This window comes from Microcebus murinus, chromosome 7 (assembly GCF_040939455.1).
Source record: "Microcebus murinus isolate Inina chromosome 7, M.murinus_Inina_mat1.0, whole genome shotgun sequence".
Lineage (NCBI taxonomy): Eukaryota > Metazoa > Chordata > Mammalia > Primates > Cheirogaleidae > Microcebus > Microcebus murinus.
Window position 1 is genome coordinate 25,994,245 of NC_134110.1, and position 18,644 is coordinate 26,012,888.

The 18,644-nt window shown below is 54.0% G+C and overlaps 1 protein-coding gene across 1 annotated transcript in view; it reads left to right on the forward strand.

The window, feature by feature from the left end:
* The window catches only part of ZC3H3 (zinc finger CCCH-type containing 3), a 79,793-nt gene that overhangs the window by 31,378 nt on the left and 29,771 nt on the right, over nucleotides 1-18,644 (forward strand). Inside the window, exon 4 of the mRNA XM_012752886.3 lies at nucleotides 827-977. Coding sequence (XP_012608340.2) covers nucleotides 827-977 — 151 coding nt within the window. The remainder of the gene's footprint in view (nucleotides 1-826; nucleotides 978-18,644) is intronic.

The following is an 18,644-nucleotide window of genomic DNA, read 5'->3' on the forward strand; positions in this document are numbered from 1 at the left end:
AGCCTGGAAGGGTGCCAAGGCCACCTGGTGGGGTTGGGCTGGATGGAGGTCTCCTGTTTGGAGCCCTGCGCCCATGGCCTTGAGGGGTGCAGCTGTGAGGGACGGGTGCCTACGTCCAGTGCTGTGTTAGCTTTAATTATTTGAGCAGTTAGAGCTGTACATTATGAAAGCCAGGCAATTAGAAGCATTCCTTGAAGCTATGGAGAAATTGCCAGCTATCAAGTAGAAGGGAACTCAGGCAAAACAGATCCCTGTTAATTGCATGAAACGTTCAGCAAAAAAAAAAAAAAAAAAACGCTGTTGTGTATATCACCCGCAAAATATTGCAAAAACAGAGGGATTAAATATATAAATCTGTCAGGGCATGGCGGTAGGGAGGTGCCCCGGAGAAAGAGGGGAGCTTTCCAGACCCTGTGTGTGGCGGGGGCACAGGGCAGGAGCTCCCAGGAGTCCGTAGGGTTCCTGTGCGGACACTTGCCGCAGCCCATCAGCTGGGCCCTGGCTGGCTTGGCACCTGCTTCCCCTGTGGGCAGTCACGCAGCATCCCTGGTCCCCTACTGCACAGCACAGCTGTGAGGACATGCAGGGCCCACCTCTCTGGAGAACTCACTGGCCAGCTCCTGAAGCCTTGGCTGCCAGGCATCCTGGCACGTTAGTGTGCCAAATGGGGTGGGGGCTGGATCCAGCTTGATGGAAAGTCCTCCAGCCTCAGAGTGGGTGGTGGGATAGGCAGTTTTGAGTGCAACCTCTGGCCCCTGGGGCCTCTCTGCCCCTGGCCTGGCCCACCTTTGCTGACCCCTGCCTGTGCCCTGGGTTTTCTCTGCAGCATCCAGCCTGTACACCCTGCGGACTCCACCCACCGGCAAGGTGATCAAGACCCGCTACCGCATTGTCAAGAAGACCCCGGCTTCTCTCAGCACCCCACCCTTCCCCTTGTCTCTGCCCTCCTGGAGGGCCCGGCGGCTCCCACTGTCCAGGTAGGAGGACCTTGTCCAGGCTCCCACAGGCCTGGGGACTGGGCTGTTTGGGCACCAAGAGCTGTAGGTGGGAGCCTGTGGGCTTTGGGAACTGTGCTCACCCTGGGAACTGCTTGGTGTACAGCTCATAGGCTGGGAAACAGCCTAATTTTGCTGTTTGTTTAGCAATTTCTACACCAGATATACAGCCAACCTATGTGTACCACATGCACTCGAAGGCATACATACACGCCACACTCTTTTGCCCACATGTCCTCTGCAGTTATTAGCAAGCCCGCTAGCTGCTGGGGCTTCACGTGCTATGGAAATAGCCACTACCCAGACATGAGGAGCTGACGAGCTGCCCCTGGGTGTCTTGCAGGGAGAAACTTCTGGGGAGAGAGGCCAAGCCCTGAGCAGCCTGCCTGGGAACTGTCAAGGGCATGAGGAGGGCTCCTCCTCACCCTTCCCTAAGCTACCTGCCCCTGGGCTGGCCTGCACCATGCTCTGGCCTTGCTCCAGCCTGCTGTGCCTGAGACCAGGCGAGGTAGAAGCAGCTCTATCTAGAGGAGCAGCCTGTACCTGCCTTCCTGCGGGCCTCTCTGGGGGCCCCTTGCCACCTGCTGAGTTGAGGTTGCTCAGCCTCTGATCTCAGGAGGCCGGGCTGTGAGGGGCATGGTCCTTCCTTTGCTGAGGTAGGAGTATCCTGTCTCTAGGCTGGGATGGGGGCAAATAGGAAGCACGTAGTGGCAGACCGCTTTCCTCTGTCTCCTGGCCCTGCCACGGTTGCCTGCCTATTGGGAATGATGTGGGTTAGAGGCTAGGTCAGGGCCATAGGGCAGAGCAGTCGTAGTCCAGTTGCCCAGTGGGTCCCTGCTGTTGCCCAGAGGTTTCCATGCCTGAGGCAACCCCAGGGGACCCTCTGGCTCTGGGGCCTGTGGCAGGTAAGCCAGATGATTGTCCAGGCCTCTGCCCTCCTCCCTTACTGCTAGGCTGCTCTGAGCATGGCCTTCCTGCCAACTTTACTAGAGGCAATAGCTGGAAGTATATTTTAAATTAATTTTATTGCACTTTTTGTAATATTTTTGTTTTAAATAGATTTATAAGCATCTTGGGGGCTATTTCTACAAATTTATGAAGATAATTTTTATTCTCTCGATAAGGTTAAATTTATACCTGCTATTTCCATATTAATTCACAGTGCTAAGTGGATCTAATTTTCTTCCGTTGCTCTATCTAGTGAGCATGGCCTTTCCTAATGCAATTTCCCCCTCACTAAATCACTGTGGTTGGGAGTCATGATCGAGCTAAATTAACTTAAATTAATTTACTTAATAAGCGCCCCAGATCATCGTGAATGAGGCGCAGATTTATTGATTCTCTACCCTGCTCCCCGACTAGGTAGATGCTCCCCCATGTTGAGGCCCCACTCCCAGGGCATGGCTAGGGTTGGGGACACTCTTCTCAGGGTTGTGCCCAGCAGGGCCTCTCCCTTTGGGTTCCGAGGGCCAAAGAGGCCCCAGATGTGGGTCCAGCTGGTCTGGGTTCTGAGGCTGGGCCGTCAGGGGTCTCTGATGGGATCACTAAGCAGAAGCAGGTACCCAGGCCCTGGAGCAAGGACTCCCAGAACAGGGTGGTGGCCTGGGGCAGCCCTGAGGCCTGAGGGAACAGCCACCTTGCACCTTCAGCCAGCATGTGGAGTGGTGTCCTATTGACACCAAGTGGCTGAGCACAGACAGGTTGGCTGTGCTGTTCTGTCTATGTTTCCTGCTCCTCAAGGATGGAGCTTCGGCCCCTGCCCTGCAGGGAGCAGCCCCGGCACAGGGCCAGACCACAAGCATGGGTCGGCAGCAGGTGGGGAGGGCACTGCACCTTGACAGGAGCTGTAATTCAGCCACCCCTGAGGGTCCTGGCTTTGCTTGGTAGCCATGGGCCCCAGGCCTGGGCACCCTTCCTGCGTATGGAGGCCAGGCCCACTCCAGGATGGACGTGGTAACCAAGGGGTGTGTGAGGGGCCCTTCTGTTTCTTGACCACCTCAGCCCAATCCTTTCCAGGCAGTTGGAATCCTTGAGGGCTTGACCCGTGGGCTAGGGGATAGGAAGTAGAGGTGGGGGAAGGGAGGGTGCTGAGCTGAGGGGCACTGGATTTAGGAGGCCCTGGGAAGAGTGGTGCCAGTGGTTAGACCTCCCTTGCCCAAGGTCACCCATGCCCTGTGTGGCTGCCTTTTCAGCAGAGTAGCCGCCAGCCAGCTGCTCAGCCCACTATCAGCTGCACGCACCTGGACTCAGGCTTGTTGAGACAGCAGAAAGGGCCAGTCTCCCAGGTCAGCGTCTGACCTGGTGCCTGCCTGTGTGCCACCTGTGGGGCTCCATCAGTCGGGGTGCCTGCATGTGGCTGGCAGGCTCACCTGGCTGTGGCCTGGTCCTCAGGCTCTTTAGCTCTCCCTAGGCAGAGGGAGGGGTTGGACAGGCTGTCCTGCCAGGTGGCTGGCCCGAGCCTGGGACCTAGGCCCTCTCCCTGGGCCCCCAGCTCTGTGCCCTGCCTGGGAGGGAAGAGGCCCTGGGATGGACTGGGAGGCAGGCCGGCCCCAGCAGCCCTTAACACCTCAGTGGGCAGAGGTAGGGGCTCAGGCACCCACCTGGGACATGAGGTGGGGTAAGTATTGGTGTGGGTGCCTCTTGCCCAGCCTTTGCAGCCACACTCAATGTGACTAGAGATTTGATCACCTCAGAGAGGGAGTTGTGTGAGAGGATGGAGGGTTGCCGTACCTGGGAAGCCCCAGCAGGCTGGGTGACCCTGGCAGCCTCTTCCCACTCAGAACCTTGGCCTCTCGTTCTGTCGTTGAAGCAGAATCTGTTCCTTCCAAGGGCGATACTGGGCCTGCTCCATGCATAGCATGGGGCAATGAACCAAACGAAACAGCCTCTGCGCTGGGAGCAGAGAAAGCAAGTCCAAGACAGAGGCAGCTGTGGGCAGAGGCCTGGGAGAGGGCAGTGGGCCAGAAGACTCAGGCAGCTCCGAGTGTTGAGGGGAGGTCCTGGGGGTCTGAGCGGGCTCTCCGACTGCCTAGAACATCCTGAGTATGGTGTGCTCGGGCCTGGGCTCAGCATGGCCGCACCTGACAGCTAGCTGCCTGGGTACAGCCCTAACCTCTTGACGCTGGGGGTGTGGGTACGGTCTACAGGCTCGATGCTGGAGGTGGGTACAGGACGGGGTGCACCTTAAGGGGCCTGCACTTGCAACGACTGAGGAGGGCAGGGCGCCTGCCAGCCCCGTACTAAGAGGAGTGGGGATGGGAAACAGGGACCAGTCTGGCGCCTGAGACCTAGGCGGGGGGCCTCCAGGAGAGCCCCCTTCTGCTGTTGACTCAGCCCTGGTCCTTGCCCAGGGCCTCCCTCCTGCAGCTCTCGCCCCACTACCTGCCTTGGTCACTTTCAGGTACCATCCCCCTCCTGCCAGCGGCTCACAGGCATCTGCCTGCTCTCTCTCTGAGCTGGGTGAGGCAGGGCTCCTCTGCCCATTCAATGCATGTGTGGCATATGGCTGGGCCTCCATAATCCAGAGGAGGCCTGGGAGGAGGCCCTGCTCCTGGCCAACCATCCATTGCCCTAGGACCCCATTGTGGCTCCTCGCTGCTTTGCTGGGAAGGCCGGAGGTCCCTGGCACCCTGACTTTTTGGCAGTGGCATCTGTTCTGGGGAGAGGGGGGAGTACAGGTTAATTAGGCCTGTTCCGCTTTCTGGGAAGCTCCGGAAACTTGCTCTGGAAACTCATTTTCTCTAGCCCATAGATAGATAGTACCAGGGCCTAAGATGGCCACAATGTGGCCACTGCTGCAGTCATTGTCCTGAGCCATGCTTCTGTCCCCAGCAGTGACTTTGTTCTCTTTCTCTCTCCTGAGTTAAGTGGAAACTCACCCTCAGCCGGTGGTCAGGCTTGGCCCGTGTGGGAAGCTGGAAGGCATCAGGGCCCTTTTGACAGCCTCATTCTTGGTTGGGGACCCGGTGTCTCCTGCCTGTCACAAGCTCTCTCTGGGCCTGGATGTGGAGGCCATGGGTGAGGAGAGTCCATTGGAAGTCCGCCAGTGGCCTCAGGCTCTCTTGGCCAGACAACACTTGTCCTTGCCCAGACAGGGGTTGGAGGCCTTTGAGCACCAGCTCTCGGGACCTTTGAGCAGCAGCTCTCGGGTCTTTCTTTTGGGTGCCAGCCACAGTCTCTGAGGACACGTTTGCCCATTGAGGCCATAGGCTGGACAAGGCCACTTGCTGCCATGGCCAGGAGAGCAGGGGTGGGGAGTGGGAGGACAGCAGCCCTTTTCGGGAGAGAGGGCAGCATGATGGGCAGCAGGCAGGACAGGACTCTTGCTCTTGAAAGGCAGCATCCATGGTGCCATCCCTGTACTGCTGGTCAGTGGCCACATTGCCCTGGCCTGCCGACGCCTGGTGTGGTGCTGCCTGGGTGCAGGGGCGGGTGCTGGTGGGGCCCATGCTGGCTGTGTGCTATCTAGCCCCAGGGGCTGCAGTGTGGGATCGGGCTGCTCTGCTGAACATGTTGCCAGTCTCCTGCCTGGGGAAGTAGACAGGACTGGGCTGCCACTCAGGCCCAGTGCCCCTGGGAATCCCCTGCACAGGCTGTCTTGCCATGGGGGGCCCACACCACTGCCATCCTGGAGCTAGTGGGGGCTTCGGCCCAGGGGCTCAGAGGGCCTCCAGCACCAGCCCAGGGGCTCAGAGGGCCTCCCTATGGGCCCAGGGTTCTGGGGTGCAGGGGCAGCAGGTCAGCAGAGGGTCTGAGGAGCGGTGTCCAAGGCCTGAGCCTCACATTGAGTGAGGATTTAATTTTTTTATTGTTCTAAGATTTGTGGATTTGCCTGTGTCCTCGCTGGTTTCCAGCAAGTTCATTAATCTGAACTGAAGCTGAAATGTGACTTATATCCCTAAACTGCCTGTCACTTTTTTCCTCTTTTCAAATTCGTTTGACATGAAAGTGCGAAATAAACAGAAGCTGCTGTGCTTAAGCAGATGAATCGGAGGCTTTTCCATCCCGACTACAAATGGTCCTGTCACAGGGCTGCTGCTTGCTGGGCTGCCTTATTTTATTTTATTTTGTGTCTGTGCGGTAAATCTTAAGTAATCTCTGTGCAGTTTTGACGAGGTTTAGGCCAAGGTTTTGAAGGGCTATGAAACGCTTCTCCAAAGTGACGTCTCATTAAAGAGGAATCAGCCTGGGGATGGAAGACATCCTCCCCGTGGTTCCCATGCGCTCCCCTTGCCCAGAGCCGAGTGTCTCCTTAATGAGCAGTTATGCCCATGCAGCCCCCGAGCCACTGTGCCACCCTGCTCTACCTCCTGCCTGCTGTCTGGTTTGGGGACTGCTCTTGTCGGTTCAGGCTGCCATGACAAAGTACCTCAGACAGGGCAGCTTAAACAGAAGTTTATTTTCTCACAGTTCTGGAGACTTAAGTTTGAGATCAGGGTACCAGCAAACTGGGTGTCTGGTGAGGGCCCTCTGCCTGGTTTAGAGAGAGGGAGAGAGGGAGGGGGAGGGGGAGGAGAGAGGGAGGGGAGAGAGAGAGGAGAGAGAGAGAGAGAGAACTGGTATCTCTTCTTATCAGGGTGCTAATCCCATCATGAGGGCCACCCCAGGACTCCATCTAACCCTTAATCACCTCCCATAAACCCCACCTCTTGGTACTGTCCCATTGGGGGTTACAGAATGAGTTCACCCTGATTTCCTCTAATTTCCTCAGTCTTGCTTGTCCTTCCACCAGGAGAAGACCCTTGCCAGACTCCAGAACCGTGACCCAAATAAACTTATTTTCTTTATAAATTACCCAGTCGGTTGTTATGGCAACAGAGAATGGACTAAGACATCAGACCTTGCTCTGCCTCTGGTGATGGTGTTGGAAAAGCCCTGCCAACCCTAATCCCACTCAGCTTGGCCTGAGGCTGGCAGGGGACAGGCCCACACACCAATGGGGCTTTGGCATGCAGGGTCAGTGTTAGGTGTCGAGTGGGCAAAGGCCCATCCGTAGCACTTTCCTCCAGGGATAAGGAAGCAGGCAGGCAAAGAAGCCAAGAGTTTCATGGGTGGCTGCTGCTGGGACACACTGATACCTACCCATCATGGGTGTTCATGGTGGGGCTCAGAGAAGAGCCCTCTAATGCAGGGGCCTGTGTGAGGGGCAAGATGGAATGGTCAGCATGGGCCACATGGTACAGGGCCTTGCCATGGGCCTGGGGAAGGGTCTGGAATGTCTGCTGAGAAGATGAAGGCCAGGCAGGTGGGAAGGGGGACCAACCAACCCTGCTGGATAGGTGGGGTGTGGGGGACATCAGGACAGGGGCTGTAACCAGGGAGGAGCAGGCCTGCTGAGGTAGCAGCACTGCTGTGGGCTCCTCAAGCACCTGGGCTGTGACAGCTTCGTGCATCTTCAGGGCATATTCCCAGGCATCCACCTGCTTCCTGCCTTCTGTCTGTTGAGGCAGGTGAGACCAGAGGGCGAGAGTGCCAAAGCCCCATTGCCTGCGGAGAGCTGAGCTGTACATTGAGCAGCTCATACAAACAACCTCAAGAGGCCCCAAGGCCAAGAACAGCTCTGAATGCCTGTGAAAATGCTTAAGAATAATGGAATTGTCAGTTTTGATTTTGGTTAATGGACTAGCTGAGTTTTGAATTGATTGTATTAAAAACAAGAGGGAGATGTTCCGGCTGCCTTTGTGTTGCTGGCTGGGTGCTGGTCCAGGATGCGCCTTCAGGTCCAGCTTGCTGTGGCCTGGACACTCTGTCCATGGTGGCCTGGCCTAGGCTGTCTGGCATTCTGCCCTGAGTGCTGCTGCTGTGGGGTGAGAGTAGGTGGCGGTTCTGCCTGGCTTGCTGCCCCTGTGTTTGTCCTGAGTGGGGCTCTCCTCGCACTGTGGCTTGTATGGTGTGTGGCTGCTCAGGCTTCATGTGTGCAACTCCCACCCCCAAGGCCAGTACCACTTTCCAGGAACCCTGCAGAGGACTGAAGCTGGCCGTTCCCAAGGACGAGGCTGGCCCTGAATGGCCTCCCAGCCCATAGGCTGGCCTTGGATGACCAGTGTGAGACCTAGGAGCCCGTGGAGTGGTCCTACACTTGGCAGTGCCGGCCTGTAGTGATGGCTCTGGGCCAGCTGCTGCTGTGGGCCTGGCCGGCCAGTAGGTGAACATCTGTGTCTAGGCTTGACCTGGCCACAGGCTGCCCAGGGCCATGCTGACCGCAGCACAGCACCTGTGCTCTGCCCGGCCCAGGCCTAGTCAGGCCTCAGCCTGCATATGGCTATAGGCAGGTCCAAAAGACCACAGCAGCTGGGTCTGGGTAGGAGTGGCTGGCCCAGGTGATCCCAGGCTCCCCACTTCTCAGGGTATGTCACCAGGCTGGGGCAGGGGCTATCTCAGCAAGTCTCCCTGTCCTGGCTGTTCCTGCACCCCTGAGAGGGAGGAGGGAGGCACTTTATGATTTCTGGGCTCACTCACCTCCCCGCTCCTAATGAGTTTTTTGCATTTATGTATTTATTTTTGATATACTTTTCTACTTGGAGAAAAGTTGCAAAAATAGCACACAGAACTCCTTTCCCTAAACTTATCAGTTATTTACATTTCATCTCATTAGCTATATTATTTTCTCTGCTTCTGTACGAGCTTTTGGATGGAAGTTGGAGCTTTTGTGCCCCTCAAGCAGGATACTTTGGGGCTGTCTCTTGTGATGCTGATATGTTTGGAGGGCTGAGGTAGGTGTTTTGAACAGTGCCCGCCATGGGGCTTATCTCATGTCTACTTGGGATGAGATTTGGATTTGCTGTCTGGGCAAGAAGCTCGGGCTGCCTGGCCCAGCGGCGTTAGCTGGTTTCTCTGTGGGGCAGATTACTTCGAGTGATTGTGGAGGAGCTAGGTGAGGACTAGGCAAGCACCCTATTTCTTATGGAAGCTTCACCCACTTGTTCTAGATCCTGCAATGATGCCCCAGGCCCTTCTTTCTTTTGCATCGGTTGGTGGGTTTCCAGTAAGCAGCGTTTTCCTCTGACCCCTGTTGCTTTATATATTTGTTTATTTACTTGAAATGATGTGGACTCAGGATTCTCATTCCATTTGATAGGTTAGCATCTATTACACTGTTACTTAGTTTGGTTCTTTGTTTGTTTGTTTGTTTGTTTGTTTTTGGAGGCAGGGTCTCTGTCGCCCAGGCTGGAGTGTAGTGGCATCATCACAGTTCACTGCAGCCTCCAACTCCTAGGCTCCAACAGTCCTCCTGCCTTAGCCTCCCGAGTTGCTAGGACTACAGGTACCACCACGCTCAGCTAATTAAAACAATTTTTTTGAGATGCCTCACTATGTTGCCCAGGCTGGTCTTGAACTCCTGGGCTGAGGCAATCCTCCCACCTCAGCCTCTCAGAATACTGAGATTACAGGAGGAGCTACGGCACCCGGCTCTGGCCTGGATCCTTTCAACATGGGCCCCCGATTTCCTGGGCAGTTTCTCACTTTCTATACAAGGAGATGCTCCAGGCTCACCTTGAACTTTCCCTCTCGCAGCTCTGGAGCCAGCCTTTTCTCTACAGAATCCTGGCTCCTTGTGCAGTGTCTCTTGGCCTGGTCTCTGCAGTGCACAGGACCCTCTCGTCTCCCCTGAGGGCCCCCCAAGTCATGTGGCCCTGAGCATCAGTAGTGCTGAGGTCCTGGCCTGGGGGTACCACAGTAACAAATACATGTGTCTCTGTCATGGACTCCTCTGTCAAGATACGGAATACTTCCACACCCTGGAGCGCTCTGGAATGCTCCTTCCCAGGCTGGGCGTCTGTCCTCTGAGGTGGCCACTGTTCTGATTTTTTTCACTGAAAATGAGCTTTCTTGTTCTAGAACATCCTTTAAGTGGAGTCAGACGTTCTGTTTCCTGCCGCCCGCTTGCTCAGCAGTAAGCCTGATTCTTGCTCATGTTGCAGGTCCCTGTTGCCAGGCAGTGTTCCCTTATTTCTCTTGATGGGCAGGTGAACTGTTTCCAGTTTAGGGTAATTATGAGTAAAGGCTGCTAAACATTCTTGTACGACTCTTCACATAGACCTGCTTGTACATTTTCCTTCAGAGTAGAATTGCTGGGATGTGGGGAAGAAGTATGTTTAACTTTATATGAAGCCACCAAACCTCTCCCAAGTGGCTGGACCCTTTCTGTTCCCATTATACTTGGTGTTATCTTCTTTTTAATTTTCACATTCTCAGTGTGTGGGGGCATCTTGCTATGGTTTTAATTTGCATTTCCCTGATGACCAATGATGAACACTAATTCATGGGCCAATTTAAGGCCATTTATTGTCTTCGTTAGTGAAAGATCTGTTCAAGTCTTTTTTTTTTTTTTTTTTTTTTTTTGACAAGAGTATCACCTCAAATCTGTTCAAGTCTTTTGCCCAGTTTTTAAATTAGTGGTTTGTCTTTTTATTCTTGAGCTATGGCATGTGCTTAATGTTTTTAAGCCTCTGCGCCGTCTTCCTTCTCCTGCTGAGTCAGCATCACCTGTTGGCATGAGGGCTTTGTTTCTCACCCAGGATCTAATGGTGGGTGCAGGGGAATTCTGGCTCTCTGAGGGGCTTGCGTTCCTGTGGCTTCCACCCCCTGCTTGTGTCTGCCTGTGACAGTACCCCACAGCCATCAGCTTCTGTGTGCAGCATCCCTCTGGGGCCACCACTTCCCTCGTTCCGACTCTCACTTAGCTCTGATCTCGGCCGGCATCACTGCGCTCTGAAGCCCTGGCCATTATAGGCTTTCTGAGGGCCTTGCAATTCAGGGGCCGTTTGCTGGAGCCTGTGTTCTGTATCCTGGCACACGTTAGTCCCTCTCCTGCCCTGGGCTCAGAAACTGGTGAGACATTCAGGGCTACCACCTGCATTTCTGGATCTCCTCATTCATGCTCCAGCTGATGCTCTGGAATTTGAGAAAACAGGTGAAGAAATCAAAGTAGGAAGTTTGGCCTGAGAGTATCAGAGAGTGTCTCTGCTGGAGGTGGGCCCAGTTCACTTGGAGAGGGAGGGGCTCTCCTAGAGCTTGTGCCAGTCATGGTCAGCCTGCAGGCAGGGGTCTCAGGCCCTCCCTGGCTTTGGGGAAGGCCTGTGGAGATGGCCCCAAAGCTCGCCTTCCTGCCTGCCCCCTCAAGCTTCCCACATGGTGCTGAGGCAGGTCTCCTCCAGCAGGTTTTTTAGAATTTTATTTTATGAGAAGAGGCGGTTACGGCTCCCCAAGTGCCGTAAAAGTTAATGTGATGGCCTCCCTGTGCCTGTGCTCATTTTTATAATTTTTTATTTTATGAAACAGGACAGGGAGCTTAGTGACTTATTACTATTCATTTCGTTTCAATGCAGTAAATATTGATTCAGTTGGGGGTTTTCAATTTAAACCACTCGGCGATTATATAAAATATTACTGGCCTCTGAAATTATGCTTACCGATCCCTTCGGCTGCTCATTAAGGAAGGAGTGCAATTTTTAGATCCCTTTGCCTTCATCATTCTAATAAATGGGCTGAGATACGTTTTTGCACGGAAGGTGCCACAGAAGCTGCTAGCAGGGGCTTGACAGCATGGATGCAACTCTTAATTTGGAAGTCGTTTCAAAGCGCGCCATGGTTATTTATTTATTTCTGTTTGTCTGAGGCAGGCAAGCCTTTCAGCGCTCGCTCCTCTGCAGTGCCCGTGGCGGCTGGGCTGAGCCAGTGTCCTCCCGAGCCGAGCCAGAACGCCTGCTGCCCACTGTGAGTGGGGGCCTGATGCTCCCACTGCCTGCCTCGGTGGTTTCTCGAAGGGAGAGGGAGGAGAGCCAGTCCTGCTGGGACTTCAGCTGGCCCTGCGGCACTGAGGCTGGGATGTTCCTGAGGTGTCCTCTGATTCTCCAGGACTTTGTCTGGAAGAAGGGAGGGGGACTTTTTCCTGGAGATTTTAGAACCCAACCCTTGCTGACAGGTGTGGCAGGGCCAGGCAGGGATGCAGGACTTAGAGGAGGAAGCCCCATTAGGAAGTGCACACTGTCAAGCACTGCACCTGGGTGCAAGGGGCATCGGCCTCTCAGGAGCCAGGCCTCTGAGTCCAGGTCTGTGGATTGCTCAGTCTCTGTCCTCACCTGGGTGGGCAGCACCTGGTGGCCCTGTGGCCAGCACTGCTGAGGGTCGGGACCAGCATGCCTGACACTCAGGACCCAGAGCCCCTGGAGGCCCATGTGGTGGCCCTGTGCTCCCAGGCGGGGCAAAGCCAGAGCTGCCCTCTCTTCAGCCTCCTGGCCTAAGTGGGGCACAGAGCGGGGTACAAGTGACAGGTTCATCCTCTGCAGGGTCACGCCATGCCCCCTGTGACAGTTGGCCCCCAATGCACTGTCTGTGCTATTGTTCCTCAGTGGGCTGTGGAGACTATTGGGGAGGGTTCAGAAAGCACAGTGATAGAGTTCTTGTGGCAGGACCTTGTGAGGGGCAGCAGGGCCATGGGCACAAGCGAGGGGGGTAGGTAGGTGGGGGTGAGGAGGGGCCCTGCATGGGGATGGTGCTAGGGACTTTGTGGGAGGAAAGAAGGGGAAGGCCCTGGACTCCTGTGCTGGACCAGCCCTGGGCTGTGTCCCCTCTGTGTGGTGCTGTCTGTAGGCAGCCAGTGATGTGGCAGGCAGTGGGGCAGTTGAGGCTGCACATGTTCCTCCTCCCAGCCCTGGGCTCTGCTGCCACATCCCTCCACTCTGCAGCACAGCCCTCTGCCTCCCCCAACCCCAGCAGGTCAGCTCTGGCCCAGTCCACCCTTGCCACACGTGGACAGCCCTGCTGGGCAAGGGGAGTGGTAGAGGAATGAGAATTGAGGAGAGGGGTCTTTTTTGTCCCCACTGTGACATCTGTATGGCTAAATGATGTCTAAGTGCCACCTAAGTGCCATGGCTGGCTGCCACTGCCAGCCCCACTCCTGAGCCCTTGTATAAAACACTGAGCCTTGGTCCCTGGGGCTGAGAGGGCTTCTTTACTCTCAGGCGGGCTTGTGTGCAGCTGAGGCCCTGCCTATTGGCCTTCAGGGGTCAGGGGGTGAATCTTACCCTGTCCCTGCTGTGGGGATACAGTAGGGCCCTGGTAAGATGCTGCTGTGGCCATAGCAGGACCCAGGCCTTTTGTGGGCCAGCAGTAGTGCCACGGGGCACAGCTATGCAGAGTATTTGGTGACAAATCTGGAGGGACCTTCCTTCAGTTTGCCCAGGGACCGTTGGGGACGAGGATGCAGAATCCATCAGGTTTCTCCTGTGGAATCCATGGAAATCGCCCTCAGCCTGGGGGTGAGCCCCCTGTACCCAGGCCCTCCCTCGATCGGCCAGCACGTGGGTACATGTGTCTCACGCATGTATCTCAGTTGGTTCCTCGGGCTCTGTGGGGAAGGGGCAAGTGTGGCTGTTCCTGAAAAGGAGCAGAGGAAACTGAAAATACCACCCTGACAGGAAGAAATAAAACGTCCTTGTCACCCAGTGCTACCTGGGTGCCTTACATAATTAAACACCATTTTAAATACCACTTTTACCTTGGTTTTAGAGGTGGTAGTAAAGTGTCACTCAAATAATCAATATTATACTTAACTCCTCAAATAGATCAACTGTCCAGCCAGATCTTACCCCAAAACTTGAGCTACCTCTCATGGCCGAGCTGGGTACCTGATGGAGGGATAGGGCAGCCTTGCACTGGGGGCCTGGGAGCCTAACAGCACTGAGAGCCCCATGCACAAGTGCTCACTCAGGTCACTAGTGGGCTCACCCTGGTTCCTCCTTATCTTGGTCAGGAGGGTGCCCGGTGAATTCTCTGGGCTGGGCCCCTGTGCCCGGTGACCACTGTGGGCAGTGTGTGCACAGTGCTGGCCCACCCCTTCTCACCTCCCTGCCTTCCCTCTGCACCTGCCCCACTGCACTGCCATGAGGGTCCTCAGAAGTGGCACATGGGTAAGATCTTACCACCATCCCATCCCATGGGTGCAGCCCAGCCCCTACCAGGGAGGTAAGGCCTCTTCCTCAGCATCCCCTCTTTTCAGCCCCCAGCTGCCACTAAGGCTGTCAGAGGGTCCAACGTTTTCACACAACCACTTGGGCAGTGCTTACGAAGCATGGGATTTCTGAGAGTGCTTCGTATGAAATGTTTGGCCTGGACTTCAGATGGGGACTGCAGTTCCAGAGACCTGTGGCCAGGACAGGCCCAGGGACCCCAGCAGGTTAGCGAGGCCTGGGCCCTGCTGAGTCCTGTGTGGGGCCTGTGGTTCCCTGACTGCCTTCCGAGTCAGCAGGGTTTTCGCAGCTGTCCCGCCCACTCCCCAGAGCCAGGAGCAGGGTTTAATTTGCGGTTGGATGTCTGTTAAGATTGCGTCCACTTCCCAAGTCAGCACTTAATTGGCAAGGCGCTTGATTTAACAGCGTGGGAGCCTCCACCGGAAAAATGGCTTGAATAAATCACTGCCTGACGCCAGAAAATAGATATAATCTCAGCATTAACTACATTAATAGTAGCAGGAGCCGAATTAAGAAAGCCATAAAGCATAGGCGAGCAGGCATAAATTATGGCCCTGCTTGGTCCCCTCACACTGGGCTGGTGGGGGGCGGTTCTGGGTGGGGCAGGGGGAGAGGTGTCCCCCACACACGCCAGGGCTGGAGCCATGGCCCTGGTCTTGTTTGTTCCTGTGGGGGCTCCTCCCTGGCAGGTACGGTAGATGTGCAGGGCCTGGTAGGCTAATGGGCAGGCTAGGTGCCCTAGCTGTGGCAGGAGGGTGCACCCCCCAGGGGCTGGCTGTGGGGCTCAGCCCTTCCTCCCTGTTGGCCATGCCTCTTCCAGGACTCTTCCTACCCTTCCCCACCCACTTCTAGCTTCTGCTTGGGGCTGAGCCTTGGCTGAGTGCTTCCTACCCCCTGGGGTATCCTCTGCCCAGTGAGTACCAGAATGTGCTAGAATGGTCCCTGCATGTTATGAACCGAAGTGGCAGAGCAGAGAGTGGATTTAGCCAGGGCTGGTTCCATACATAACTCTGGCCCTTCTCTGGTGTCTGCAGGCCAGAAGGTTTTTTGCAGGAGGTAACATTTGGCTTGCTGGTTAGGTAGACACAGTTTGATCACTCCCTGGGTCCCTCGTCAGGCCTGGCACTGAAATCATTCCTCTCCATTATTGGTCTCACATCTACCCCATGAGGTTCCTTGATCCAGATGACACTGGCCTGTGCCACAGCACAGTCCTGGTGGTTGGGGCTGTCACTGGTTTAGGGAGAACCCAGGTGGGGCACGTACCACTGGCCTTATACCCTAGTCAGCATCAGCACCCATTGCCAGAAACTCGGACTGAGGGGAAGGGTTGCTGCCCAGTCTTCATTTTAATGTGGTTCGTATTCTTTGTCAAGTTCGACATTGTTTACACCCACTATTCGTTTGTCTCTGGAGTGCCTGTTTCTTAGGGATTCATAGGACCCTTTAAGTATTCAGGGTGTCATCTTTTTGTCATTTTCCTCAGTTTCAATTTTGCCTTTCAGTTTTGTGAAAAATTTTAACAAAAGTTTTTCCATTTCTGTGCACTTAAATCTGTGAGTCTCTTAAAACATCATACATTGATTTGCTTAGAACAGCCTTCCCTGCCCCAACATTCTATGAGTTCTGGTGGGGTTCTATGAGTTCTCTTGTTCACATTTCCACCCATAGGCACCTACTCCTCTTGTCTCTGTTGGTCTGGATTGGTTTTGTCTGTTCCCGAGTTTCACTGTCATGGACTCACACAGTGGGTGCTGCTTTGTGTCTAACTTCTTTTATTTACCACTTGTTATGGACTGAACTGTGTCTCCCCAAAGTTCACAGATTGAAATTAACCCCCAGCGTGACTGTGTTTGGAGATGGAGTCTTTAAGGAGGCAATTGAGGTTAACTCAGCAGGACTGGTGTCCTTATAAGAGGAAGAGGGCTGGGTGCAGTGTCTCATGCCTGTCATCTCAGCACTTTTGAGGCTGAGGCAGGAGGATCACTTGAGCCCAGAAGTTTGAGGTTTCAGTAAGCTACGATTGAGCCATTGCATTCCAGCCTGGGAGTTGTTTTATTTAAAAAATAAATCATTTAAAAAATTTAAAAAGAAGAGGAAGAGACACTGGGGCACACGCACAGAAAAGAAGCCACATGAGGACAGCAAGAATGTGGCCATCCACAAGCCAGGAAGAGAGGCCTCACTAGAAACACCTTGATCTGGTATGTCCAACCTGGGGAGGAAATACATTTCTGTTGCGGAAGCTGCCCAGTGTGTGGTGTTCTGCTAGAGCATCTGGAGCAGACTTGTGCACCAGTGTTTGTTAGACTTTTCTGTGATGCTGTATATGATAGCAAGTCATTCTTTCTCCAAGCCGTGTGATATTCCATGATGCAGATATGCCAGAATTGATCGTTTTGTTGTTGATGGGTATCTGGGTTATTTCCCATCATTGCTAGTTATACATAGAGCTGCTCTCAGTCTTACTGGACTTGTCTCTGGGGGACTAGGAACCATCCTGTCTATGGAGGGAACACCCTCAGGGGGTGTGGATGCTGAGTGTTAGTAGCTGAGCCCAAACTGTTTCCTGTGGTAGTGATCCCAGCCCGAGGTCTGCAGCAGCTAAGAAACGTTCCAGTTGCCCCATGGCCTTGGACTGCTGGGTCCAGACTTTCCTGCTCTAGCCATGCTGGTAGTGGGTGAGGGTATCACACTGAGATCTTACTTTGTACATCCCAACAACTAATGATGCCGAACATCTTTTTCTTCACTTTATGTCCCTTGGCTGTGCTCTTTTGTGAGGTGAGTCTTCATGTTTTGCCTGCTTTCTTATTAGTTTGCCTTTTTATTCATGGGTTGGAGTTATTTATATATTAATATTATGGATACATTCCTCTCCTAATGTCTTCTTTCAGTCTTGGGCTTGCTTTTTCACGAAGTCTGGCTTATCAGTCTTTTCTTTTATGAGTAGTGCTCTTTGTAAACTATTTAAGAAACGTTTGCCTACCCCAAGGTCATGTTTTCTTCTAGAAGCTTGACTATTTTAGCTTTTACCTTTAAGTTTATGGTCCTTCTTGAGTTAATTTTTACTTGTGGTTCGAGGTCGGGGTCAAGGTTCTTTGTCTCCCTACAGAGACACATTTATGAGCCCCCTGACCCACCCACGTGCAAGAACATTTGCTGTCACTCAGGTGACCAGACGGATATGTGGACTATTTCTGGACTCTTCATTCTTACCATTGACCTATTGGTCTATTTTCTTAGTTATTCCTGAATGTTTCTTCTCCCAGATGAACTTCAGAAACATTGGGATAGGTTCTCAGCTTCCCCAAGTAACCCTCCAAATCAACAAAGTGGCATTTTATTTTTCTTGTAATTCCACCCACTTAACATGGCACTGAGCGCAGGGGGTTGGGAGAGCAAGGCCAGGTTTCCAGGTTCTTATGTTTCTCTGAACCTTCCACTTGCTGGCCGCACACCCCTGCTGTGGAGTTTTTTCCTAAATTGTTTTAGAGTTTCTGTGGCTTTTCTTTGTATGTTGCAACTAGTTTTTGCTGGTGTCTTGGAAGGCTGTTGGTTTTCACACATATTTGCTTCACCATCAGCCTCCTGTTCATCCCTCTACAGATACTTGGGTTTTTGTGTTAAGGCTCCTGGGTCTTTCCCAGGTATTTTCTGGGATGCCACCATACTCTCAAGGCTCCCAGGCTATGCAAAGCTTGCTGAGGTGACCACCCCTATCCGGTGGAGTCAGACTGGATCTGCTTTGGGATCCTGGGGGGATGCCGTTCCACCAGGGTCTAGAGTAGGGGGAGGATCTGCTTAGATAACAGTCCCTTAGATAGCAGTGACCAGAAGAGGGGTCCCTGAGGGCCCAAGCAGGTTTTGGGCCAGCCCTGCCCCTCACCAGCCTGCAGGGACAGAGTGGGTCCTGGGCTGATGACTCAGCCTGAGGCATGGCACTGAGTGCAGAGCATCACTCCAGCAAGGCCCTCCAAGAGCAGCTTCACCTGGCCACCCAGCCCGGTCCTTCTGCCTGATGAGCTGAACTCTGCACTCCAGAGTGGGGCCATTAAGTCCCAGTAATACCTGTTTTTTGCGGCTAACGTACAAAACACCAATAGCTTCAGCTGAAATGGATTTTTAAAAGTGTCATTTTATGGAGAATTTTACTTTCCATCTTGTTGTTTATTAGGCTCTTAAAGGGAAAGCTTGTAATGCATCCATTGATCGAAATACCAATTGAATAGATGTGAGCACATAAAATACATAAAATAGTCCCAGCCCCTCATAATGGAGCAGCAGCGTTTGTAATGGAGGCAGCGCAATTAGTATGGTCCAGTACCACGCGGGCTGATCTGGCAAGGGGTGCCCTGAATCATTTTTCTTCATTGCTGGGGAGAAATAGGGCAGGGGTGTTCCTTGGGGAGGAGCAGTGCCCAGCCCTAAAGTCCTCAGGTGATGCAACAGAGCCCTGCCTTTGGTCAGCCCCAGGACCTGGTGGAGGCCAGCTGTATCCTGCCTCCCTCATATACAGCTTCCTGCCTGCACCCCTCCCCACCCTATTCAGGCCATGTCCACCCTCACTGCGACCTGGTGAGGCTGCCAGCAGCTGTGCAGGTGATGGCTCACAGTACCCACTGGCCTGCAGTGCAGAGGCCTCGGCTACCACCCAGGCCCATAGCCCCCTTGCCTG